This window comes from Setaria italica, chromosome II, assembly GCF_000263155.2.
Source record: "Setaria italica strain Yugu1 chromosome II, Setaria_italica_v2.0, whole genome shotgun sequence".
NCBI classification, from domain to species: domain Eukaryota; kingdom Viridiplantae; phylum Streptophyta; class Magnoliopsida; order Poales; family Poaceae; genus Setaria; species Setaria italica.
This window is the reverse complement of record NC_028451.1, coordinates 30,612,885-30,624,683: the sequence shown is the minus strand read 5'-3', so window position 1 is coordinate 30,624,683 and position 11,799 is coordinate 30,612,885. Positions and strand designations below refer to the sequence as shown.

Here is an 11,799-nt window from a genome sequence, read left to right as displayed (position 1 = left end):
GGCACTGCTAGGGTCTGCAATCCAAGGGCTTGGAACCCTTGCCTCTGCCTTTATACCAAAAAAAAAAAAACTGCCTTTCCTTCCTACCAGCGACGATCTTGGGCAGGTCTTCGTCGGGCGCTTCATCAGCGACAAGCCGATAAGCGTCCGCCAGGGTATGCCCGCCCGTTCCCTTAACCTTACCTTCGGACCTTCCTGCTGTGCGAAATCGAACACCCCCAAACCCTAATTTATGCTATTTTTGTATTCAGATCTGACCATGTATTTTACCTACTAACTTCGATTTTTGTATTCAGGTCTCACCATGTCCCACGTTGGGTGCGCCCTGGTGATGCTGATTTTTGACATGGCGAAACATCGAGCAATTTAATCCCATGGCTTCTTAGGTATTATCTATACGCATTTACTGTGACTGCTCTAACTAAACTAATTCATAGGACTCTGCTAGTGCTAGCTGGATATTATTTGTAACAGACATAAGATCCTTCAGTGCTGCATTTGCTCACAGTCCTGCTCCTAGTGAATTGGTAGCTTTGCTTTGCTCTAACTTCTCTGTGCAAAGACTGGTAACATCACTACCGCATTTATATTACTATCCATACACTCTTTTCTATTTGTGAAGGTTAAATAACCTCAAATTCTCCGAAATTGTCGGATCAATATTCTCTTGAGATTCTCGGATCAATACACATTCCACTATTTTCTCACTTCTCCTGCGTATGTCCTGCCATCCAGAGCTACATGCTGTTTCTGATAAACTATACAATATAATCAGAACAGCCTAGGATCCCCCAGTTCTTGGCTGTCCTCTTTGCTAGTTATTGAGAGATTCAACTGTGATATCACCAGGCTTTGCAGAGCGGACAGTTATAGCAAGAGAACCATCAGAATCTTAGTTATATATTTCTCGTTCCTAAACATAACAAAATTGCATTCATCTTCTCCCTGTGAATACGTATTAAATATATCTTTTAGCACAGAGTATGCCAAAATTATTGTCAGCAGCATCTACATTGATGCACTTGACATGAAGTTTAAGACGGCTTCTAGGTTCCTTAGAAGGTACAATTACAACCTAATAAGATGGACACCTTTTATGTTGGCCAATTGGCATAAAGCACAGCAAACATCATTAAATTCCATTTTCCTCTTGTTTGTGGGATGAAATTTACTTTTGCTGGTCCAGAAGTGGATATTAGGGAAAAAAATTCTCTATGCAATGCTCTGCTCAATTTATCGACCACCGTTACATTCAATTGCATCATATACCTATGTAATACAGCGCACCTTGTGAAACCATGCATGGGGTAGACAATGCTCAAGTGGAATATCGACAGGATTCTGAGAAACCACTCGGGCACTGGCTTGAAGACATTGGAGCTTAATTTAGGTGCTGAAGACAGTACCTTTCCTTATATTGACAGTTGGCTCCAGGTTGCTGTTAGACCAGGGATTGAAAGGCTCAACCTTTTCCTATATAAAAAGTACAACTTCTCATGCTTGCTTTTTTCTGATGGTGTTAGAAACTCAATTCGGGATCTTCAACTTGACACTTGTGTTTTTCGTCCCACACCTGAACTTGGTCCCTTGAGAAGACTTACAAGCCTGAATCTGAGTTCGGTTCGTATTACGGGTGATGAATCAGAGTGCCTTCTTTCCAACTCCCTTGCTTTGGAGCAGTTGGAGCTCTATAGCTGCAAGGAGATCATTTTTCTGAAGATACCTTGTGTGCTGCAGCTGCCTGACTGTTCTTGATTGCTATAGGTTGCAGACAGTAGAGTGCAAAGCTCCAAATATCTCAATTATTGACTTTTCCGGAGATAATATAAAACTTTCATTTGGACAACTATTGAAAATGAAGAAATTGGACATGCACCAGTCAGATGTGGTGTGTTATGCTTGTGCTGAGCTTCCGTCCATTATGCCAAATCTTGAGACTCTTTTAATTGGTTCGGGTATTGAGGTATTCTCTTAAGACTTTAGGTGCTGCAGTGCAGCGATACATAGTCATACCCTGTGTGTGATCTTTCCAAACATGACATATTTATTGTGCAGGTGGTTAATGCACCAATGGTGCTTACCAAATTCCTCTACCTCAAGCATCTAACCATTCTGATTTCGGAAAGGACATTTTCCCCACCATATAATTATGTTTCTCTGGTTTATTTCTTTGATGCGTCTCCTTCCTTGGAGACTTTTTTCTTGGATGTAAGGCACTGTTCGTCCTATCCTTCGAAGGTATCTGGCCACTTTGTTAGGTCCATGATCTAATTTACTTTTCATCATCAGGTGCCTCATGAAGATGTGAAGCATGAATCAGTTTTTTGGAGGTTCCTCACATTTGGGGGAGCTGCCTGAACAACAACACAACTGCCTCAAGATTGTGGAGATCATAGGGTTTAGCTCTGCAAAGAGCTTGGTTGAGTTAACATGTTGCATTGTCAAGAACGCAGTCTCACTTGAGTGTCTTACATTGGACACCCTTCGTGATCCTTGGAGGTGCTCTGGGGAAGCTAATAAAACTTGCTGGCCCATTCACAATGATGTGCTCAAGGAAGCGTCTAGAGCGGTCGTGGCCATAAGAATGTATATTGAACACAAAGTTGCGCAACATCTAAGCTGATTGTTCTGGAGCCTTGTACACGGTGTCATTCCCGTTGATGATGGTACTACAGATCAAATTGCAGCCTGTAAGATGTTGATAATATCTGGAGGGTGGTAGATGGCATAAGTTATTGAGATTGCACCATGTGTGATCATTTTAGTGTAATTGGATAAGTATGCTGAATGTACTATTGTCACATAAGTTAGGTTGATATCGTAAGTTATTGTAATTGCATCATGTGCAATCGCTTAATGAACCTTGTATTGGTTATTGGATAAGTTACTTTAACTGTGCGATATATTGTCACAATTTAGTTACAGATTAAACCATGTTTTGTTTCTTGAAAGATTAGAACCTGTTGATTGTTTAGGTTTCTTTGTATCCTGTATCATTTGTGTTGATTTTGGTTTCTAGCTAGATATGGTTTTATTTCTTCATCAGTTTTTTTTCCTTTAAAAAAGGTCTATTGTGTTGCCTACCTGATTCGATTCACTTATAGACGGATGCAACCCAAAAATCTTTGCAATGGTTGCCAAATCCACAAAGCGACAAGCCTACTTGGTAATGATACGGATTCTCAGGGTCTAGTAGGGTCTTCTTTTCTTTTCTTTTTTTTGAATCGAGACATCCCCGTTTCCATTACAGAATAACGAAAGAAACAGTAGCATGGGGGAAACTAGCAAGAATGTATTTTTACGCCCCCTAACCTGATTCAAGCTAGAAGCCTAAGCTACAACCGCGTAAAGAAAGAGAGTGAGGAAACGTCATGCTACAGTTTGGTAAAGATGTTTCTTGGCAAGAGAAACACCCGTCCTCACTGCAGTGCTCGTGTTCAGGCGCCCGGACCGTTTTCTCTTCTTGATCAGGGTCTAGTAGGGTCTAGTTGAGTGCAAAGAACCATCTCTCATGACCGCACCTCAAGATGATCAATATGTACATGCATTACACTCAGGGGGTGTTTGGATACGAGGTGCTAAACTTTAGCAGGGTCACATCGGATGTTCGGATATTAATTAGGAGGACTAACACGAGCTAATTACAAAACTAATTGCACATACGGAACTAATTGCACAGATGGAGTCTAATTCGCGAGACGAAAGGCTAATTAATCCATCATTAGCAAATGGTTACTGTAGCATCACATTGTCAAATCATGGACTAATCAGGCTTAATAGATTCGTCTCGCGAATTAGACTCCATCTGTGCAATTAGTTTTGTAATTAGACTATGTTTAATACTCCTAATTAGTATCTAAACATCCGATGTGATAGGCAAAGTTTAGCGTAGTGTATCCAAACAGACCTAGTGCAATGGACACTGTTATGACAGCACTTCGAGCGCTTCATGTTAGCGACGATGGACAAGAGACAATACTCCCTGAACTGGAGAAGTTGCCGAATCCAATTGAGTTATGCTATTCCCAGAGTTGACCAGGGGTCAGCTAGATCTGAAGTTGTCGTAGAGACCTCCGTTGGAGAAGACACAGCAGTGATACTAGGACGCCTTGGGAGCGATGTTGCACGATACGATGAGTCGTATAATATGATATGCTTGTTGTACTTCATATGGTATTCTAAAACATTCTCTTGTTATCTGACTGAATATTCTGAAGATGAGATACCCTGTATTTTCACACTAGTCATCCAGATGATCCCCAAATTGTTTCAAAGACTCGGTCTGCTGCTCTATTTTACTACTCCATCCGTTTCAAATTGTAGGTCGTTTTAGCTTTTCTAGATTCATATATGTTTGTATACGCACACATGCATAGTAAAAACTATGTACCATCTACAATTTAGCACAGAGGACGTAGAATGTTGCAACAATAATGCCTTCAGCGCCCTTGTTTCTTCATAATCATTCATGAGAGCATACATAGATCTGGGCCTTTTCAAAATATCTGTACTCCTTGATCTGCATGCCACCGGTTACGGAAAAGTAGCTACATGTAAAACAGTACGAGGATCCGTAAGAAATTTTTTCTGAGATAGGCAAGCTTTTGAACAGAGTATTCAGTTCACGAGGGACGAAAAATTACAAAATTGTTACAACATTATATGGCGGCAGCTATCACCAGCAAGCACGGTATCCTGGTAGTGACTGCTTCAGTGCTAACCCTACAAGGGTAGGCCCTTTCCCTTGTTACAGGATTACTCCCTAGGCTAATTCTTGATCGTCAGGTCAAAGGTTGATTGCAGACTTCCTCATGTTAGAAGCTCCTGCAACGTGCTTGCTTCAAGCTACAGCCGTCTGATTCCCACCAACCCAATACTGCTTTACAGCATATAATATCTTCTCGCCCACGAGGGGACCGTCCTCATGATCGACCAACTTTGTGTTCCACCTCATGCCCTGAGCAAGGCTATTCACCTTGGTCAAGACGTCAACATCGTCCCGGACTATGACGGCACCTTCTGGCCTTAAGATGCGGTCCATCTCCAGGAGAATGTCCTCCATGCTGCACCTATTGTTAGTTTCAACAAATAAAATGGATAAGCACAGGAAATCAGAGCAATGGATTCGCTACAGAAGGCAAGAATAGCTTACTTGTTCTTATACAAAGTGAAAAGACCACTAGCATGGATAAGATCGTATGTCCTTGGATAAGTAGAGAAAGCCTCACACCTGGCATACATTGCATCAAATTGTAAAGTTCATGCCCATTAGAACATTACTTTTTTAGTACATATTTTGAGTGTAAAATGTCATACCAGTCATGGTATATGCCGATTAATCCTCGCTCATACACAGCACCCAGGGTAGGCATCTTCGCAATAGTTGGCACGACATTCATTACCCAAGATTTGGGGGACTCTATCGCAGCAGCGAATCCCCCAAAGCCTGCATTCATGTCCATAACATTCCTGTATCTACCAGTAAGTAAATATTTGTTCACAGCGCTATAAGCCTTCACATGCTTCTTCCACATTTTATTGTCTTTCTGAAAGGCCTGAGATGAAATCCCTGGAATCAAACCATTAGCAATTCTTGGAGGAACTGCATTGAGCCTGTCTGGGAAAGGCTTGATTGCTCCTCCAGCTACTTCACTTCCATCTTTTACATCTGGAACGGGTGTCACACAGGCCTTCATCTTCTTGTACCTGATGTAGCAGCAGCAAGTAAAAATTAGGAACAGGAAGGGATTATAGAAATGATTGATGTTGTTAACAAGATTACATGAATAGCATACCAGACATCATCTGGGTTTGTTGATTCACACATCTGCACAGTGGATTCACCCTGCCTAGAAGGACAAGACTCAGTGTTTACCCTTTTCCTCCATATTGCCATCTCACCCTTCTCTGAGACTTTTTCCCAACATAGAAGGTCCGCAATTTCCTCTATTCTGTTCTGCTCTGCTTCAAGATCCTTCTTTGTGCGCTGCCAACCCTTGTAGTTCACCTTCCAATTAATTGGAGGACCAGACAGAACCCAGTAGCCACCAGGCCTTAGAACCCTATCAACTTCCATCATGTACATTCCATCTGTGAAATGAGAAAATGGTTGAATTGTAAAACAAAATATGTAAAAGCATAGCATGAATATTCAAAGTATTAATGGTAACAAAATATTTGCTTTGATGTAGAATATAAAAGGATGCATGGTTAGGCTCACCATTAGCTCCCCATGGAATCAAACACCTTGAGCAATGGGCCATGTCAAAGGCCCTTGATGGATAAGGAAGTTTTATTGTACCAAGAACACCAATAACAGCAGGGACACCTCTCTCAAGAGCAAACTGCACTTGTGCCTCATGGGAATCTCTTGGTGCAAATGACATGGCCAAGACATTCCTCTTCAACAAATATGCTCCCCAGCTAGCCACCTGAAATAGTTTAGTGTGTTAAGACATGGACTAGACTTTATAGCTAAGCTTGAATTAGCAACAAGTATTATGCACTTTGACATTTTCTCTTACCCCGCAACCAGTGTCAAGAGCAGTTCTGACGGTTCCATTGGCGATCGGAATGACTGATGCCAGCTGATCAATGTACTTATCTGCTCCTTGAGGGAATTGTGTCCCTCCACCAGGGAATCTGAACACATTACCCTCATATTGAACCCAGTTCTGGATGGCTTTCTCAACTGTCAAGCTCTTATATGGGCAATTTGCAAAAGGAACATAGTCCCGACTCTTCGGCCATGGGAATGGAGCCACATATCCCTTTGGTGGTGGTATTAAACAGTGCAGCTTTTCCTTCTGCGGCGGGCAGTGCCTCTCTCTGTAGTTCATGTTCTCCCGAGGGAACTTCATCGCCCTGTTCTGATCTTGACAAGGGGTATAATCCGTGAATCGATCAGGGCACGGCTTGAACTTCTTCACCGGCAAAACAAGATCACTGGAGCTGCTGCCAGCTTTAGAATGGTGTGTGTCGAAGCTGAGGTTCGGCAAGATTGTGCAGTCGGTGCGCTTGGTGATCTCCAGCGCGATGCTGTCACCCTTGCCGAACCCGCTCTTCTGCCACGCACCGAGGATGTAGAAGAAGCAGCACATGCCAATGACTATGCATATGGACACCGTGCTCCTGGTCCTGTTGTCGGTGGAGCTCGCCTTGACAGCCATGGCTTACCCTGAGGAATTAAACACAAAATAGACAAAAGAAATTACCAACTAGTATGAAATGGTAGTAGAAAAACTAAAAGCAACCAGGATTAAACTAAATCAAGGAATTTCCCCTGACGCAATCATGCGCAGTACCAACTCATCTATCACATCAGTGCGCCCTAACCACCAAACTTTACCAAAATTGTAAAATGCCGTCAGATCCCTAGTTGCCAAGACGAGAACGATGTCAACAAGGGAACAATGCCGGCAACACGGTCTCCACAACAAATCAGCCGTCGCATTGCGGGTTTACCTAAAAGCATCCGAAGACGCCCCCAACGGCGGCAGTACCGGATCTTGGAGACGAGCACGAAGAAGGCATCTAAAAGAAGTGGGGGAGCAAAGGAGACGACGGCTCACCGGATGGATCCAGGGCAGAGTGCGCCGCCTCCTACGCGAACGCCAGCTTCGGTGGCGGCTGCAAAAATCTGAGGCTTTGGCCGGGGGGTTTTCAGGCTGTGGGTTTGTGTGATTTTCAGGGGAGGTGGAGTTGGGGTTCCCCCACCCGGCGGCTTTACAGTTCGGCTCCCACTCCCCCTTCTTCCACCTCCACCGACGGAGGAACAGTGCCCGCGCCGCAGGGTTTCGGAGAGAAAAAAGCGGAAAAAAATCGTTAGAGCTCGGGGCTTTGGAAGGAGGCGGTCGCTCCCGTTCTGGCTGAGCTGGCGGCCTAGCTTCCGCCTTCCGGGTTCGTGGATGGGGCGTGTAGCTGAGAGCCTGAGACCCGACCTGGTCAGAAGAACTCGAAGACTCAGGCAAAGAAGCAGGCACCATTCATCAACGGCAAATCGATAACACAGCATTGGCAAATTGTGCAATAGGTGGAGTTGTTTTCCTTCGATATTTTAGGCAATATAGCTAGAATTTTCATGTAGTTTTTTAGGTAAGATTATTGACTCTTCTCAAAGTGGTCAACAAAAGGAATGCCGTACAATACAAGCCAAAGACTACGTATACTTCCCACAATCATGAATAAGCGATATTATGTTGTTGTTTAAGTTAACCATTTCGAATTTTATTCACTATTTTTTATGCTTAATTTAGGTATATTAAAATGATCCAATTAATTTTATCTCAAGATATAGGATAGTTTAGTTCGTGCTGGTGACCGCATGCCAGCATTTCACGGTGGCGGTGAAATGAACTAGCATGGGCGCGAGCCTGCGAATGCGTGCCGGCTCCCATCCGAACTCACTCAAGCGCTTCTAGTCAATGACGGATATGTTGGTCGAACGAGCACCAGGCCACCAGCCGCCATCCAAACAGCTTCATAGTCAGGGAGGACAGGGCTTCGGCCATGTTTAGTTACCCCAAATTTCCAACTTTAGCACTATGCAAAAAGAAGATTCCTCATTACATCAAACTTGCGGTACATGCATGGAATACTAAATGTAGATGAAATTAAAAACTAATTGCACAGTTTTGTTGTACTTTGCGAGACGAATCTTTTGAGCCTAATTAGTCAATGTTTGGACAATAATTCACAAATACAAACGAAATGTTACAGTTACGCATTTATAGCAAAATGCAAATTTTGCCACTCCTAAATTGGAAACTAAACAAGACCTTCATAGTCAGGGGCGGAGCCAGGGGCCAGCAGGGGCCATGGCCCCCCTCAACGAACTAGCAAAAAGTTTTTTTACCCCTTCATGAGAGAGACAAACGATCCAACGCATAGTGTAACAGACTAGCTAATGCTTATAATGATTAGTAACATTGATGCAGGTCGTAATTTAGTGTCGGTGTACCAAACAATCATTTTTTTTTAATATGGGCCTCGCCATGGCTAGATGAGGGCATGCCTCTCATATGGTTCAAGAACGCACACATGATCCCCATCCCCTATTCCCCATACGCTGCTAGTTCGTCCCATCATTTTTTTTCCCGTTGCCTTTCACTATCCCTAAATGCATAGCTCTAAGTAAAAAATATTTTGCGGAACAGATATATTGAATGCTCGTTTGTAAAATTCCTGACTCCGCCCCTGTTCATAGTTCCTACTATATTTTTACAAATATCTATGACGAAAAGTTACTAGTAAAACTCAACTTATATTGTGAAGAAAGCACTATGGTATGGCCTAGTTGCAGTACTCTTATAATGGGTCGGGTATGAGCACAGCCTGCCCGACCCGGGCTAGAGATATTTTTTGGTTTTTGTTTGTGCGGGGGACAAACATCCCGGCCCGAGTTCGTACGAATGGTGGCGGTGACGATGATTCCGAGTGCAAAATTCTCGCATACAAATTGACTCGCGCAAGATCTCGTTCGCCCCGTTTACGAGAGCACCGGTAGCAGTGCAAGCGCGTGCCCGTGACCCAAACCCAAACCTCCCACGGCGAAACGTACTAAATCACGTGGGCCCCACGCGCAGCGGGTTGGTTGGGTGGACTCGCACTAATGAGATCACGTGGCGTGTGGGCCACGAGCGAGTGCACGGCTCGTGTGCGCGTGGAGGGTTGCCGGGTGGGCCCATCCGTCCAGATTCGAGATGGGCGTGTGGAATCGTCCTAAGACGACGGTTACGATCCACGACGCATGCGTCGACTCGAGTCAACACTCCACCGTCGACGCGGTCGCATATTCCAGGCCGCTTAACGCTTCGTACGTAGTCGACGGAGTGACTAGTCGTGACTCGTGACACTCCGTCGGTAGAGGCGCACCCGAACGGAGTTCGTTCACGATGCACCGACGGCTCCAGAGTCCTGAATGGCCCTGTCACGTTGGCGTCCGATAAATTGCATGAAAGAACTTTTCAAAAAGAATAATAAGTTCGGGCAACAAAAGTAAGGGAAGCTTTTCCTAAGTAAATGTGCGAATATGTAAAGCTCATAATATCAAGTCGGTAGGAAAAGTCACATTACATCATGTGATTTGGTTATCGCCAATACAGAACAATGAAACTGACCTACACTCAAGAGACCTACACTCAAGCATGTCTCTCTTTCTGACTTTAGAATTTCTCTGTATATCATGCCCTCTCCAAATTTCAGCCAAAGAGCAATCCTTTTTATTGCTACAAATGGATAGCTCAAAACAACAAGGAAAAACTAGATCCGAATAAAGTCTACTTAACCCCCTGTTTTTGCTAAACCGGTACACCTTTTGGCATAATTGGCTGATTTACATACCAATTTTTCTGACTAGATTGACACGTTGGCTGCCTACGTGGCAAATAAGTTTATGTCCAGACCATCCCTCCCCGTAAAAGTGCTAAGAGCAACTCCAAGAGTTCTTAAAAAATTCTTCCCCAAAACGAGGTATTAGGGACTATGCTAAAAAAAATTCACCCAAAAAATATATCAGCTCACAGCAGAACGCTAATAACTAGCCTCCTAATATTTCGAAACAGACCGCATCATCGTATTAGGCCTGTCTGTTTCTTCCCCGCCAGGTCTCCACGTCGTTGATTTTTCCTCCGTCAAAATCAGCACCCCCTTGCGATCTCCAGCGACGCCGTGTCACCAGGAGATCACGTCGCCGACGGTACCCCTCCCGCGCGCTCAGCTTGAGTGTGAATCACATGATACGATACGCGATAGTGTAGTAATTTTATTAGCAGTATAATCTGCAAACCCAAGCTACAATACATTGAGCAAGCATGGAAACAGCTAGCAAGAAGCTCCCCTGAGCGAGCTTGGTCACTCACGACGACACACGGCTGCCGCCGGAACCCCAACCTCTCCTTCCCGAGGTTGTACTCCACGTAGTAGTTCTGTTGCTGGAAGCTCCCGAGAATGATGGCCGGGCCGCTGCCCACGTCTCCGGCGCCTCCCAAGTCGGTGACCACGACGAGGCAGATGGCCTCGGCGGCGGCGGCGGCGGGTGGGCACCGGAGCGCGGACACGAGGATGCAAGCCGGCGACGAATTTGGTGACGGCGCGGCGGCCTGGCACGCGAAGGGTACCAGCAATGAGCAGGCTGGCGGTGGAGCTGGAGCCATAGACGACGGCGTAGGGCGGGCAGACGGTGCCTACGATGCAGTTGTTGGCGAGGTGTGTGAGAATCGGTCGCGAGAATCGGGATTGGGAGGAACGCGAACGCTAAAATTTACGTGGTGGCAGGCTGTTTTTTAACGTCGCAAAAAAATTAGAAAAGATTTAGGAAACTGTTGAAGTTTTTTTTTATTTTTTTTCCTAAAGAAGATATTAGCAGTCTTTTGAATTTGCTATGACGCAACCCCGTCTCCATGTTTCTTTCGTTTCTCACTTGTTCCTAGCTCTGTGTCATCGGCCGCTGCGACCTGCAAGACGCCCATGCTCCTGGTTCCCTGTGCTTCTGCTCGTGCCCCTGCGCGGTAGCTAGCCCTGGTACTGCTGCTGCCTACTGCACGGCACATGGGCATCAGAGCCTCGACGCGGCACCTGCCCTGTGTTGCCGCCGTCTGCTGCTGTGCGTCGCACGGGCTACAGGGCCTCGATGCGGCACCTGACGCTGTGCCGCCGCCGCCGCCTGCCTCGCGGTGCACGGGCATCACGGCCTCGACTCGGCACCTGGCCGTACCTCGGTGTGGAGCGAGGGACGAGGAGATGCATATGTGTTGGATTGAGGCTAATTCAGTTGGATGACCATAAGGTCTGCTCAATTTC

At 45.2% G+C, this 11,799-nt stretch overlaps 1 protein-coding gene and 1 pseudogene across 2 annotated transcripts; one reads left to right on the top strand and one right to left on the bottom strand.

Annotated features, from left to right (window-relative positions):
• On the top strand, positions 1–2,951 carry LOC101779658 (annotated as a pseudogene).
• Positions 2,952–4,554: 1,603 nt separating this feature from the next.
• LOC101779006 (probable methyltransferase PMT2) lies at positions 4,555–7,871 on the bottom strand. Of its 2 annotated transcripts, none has more exons than XM_004956759.4 (7): positions 7,465–7,871; positions 6,525–7,177; positions 6,221–6,431; positions 5,796–6,090; positions 5,317–5,706; positions 5,153–5,230; positions 4,555–5,069 (listed from the first exon to the last, which is right to left on the bottom strand). In XM_004956759.4, exons 2-7 carry the CDS (start codon positions 7,167–7,169, stop codon positions 4,841–4,843), a joined length of 1,848 nt encoding a protein of 615 aa, XP_004956816.1. In that variant the 5' UTR covers positions 7,170–7,177; positions 7,465–7,871; the 3' UTR covers positions 4,555–4,840. The 2 variants fall into 2 exon arrangements, with proteins under 2 accessions (XP_004956816.1, XP_004956815.1); XM_004956758.4 differs by having other exon boundaries at positions 7,572–7,868.
• Positions 7,872–11,799: the final 3,928 nt, after the last annotated feature.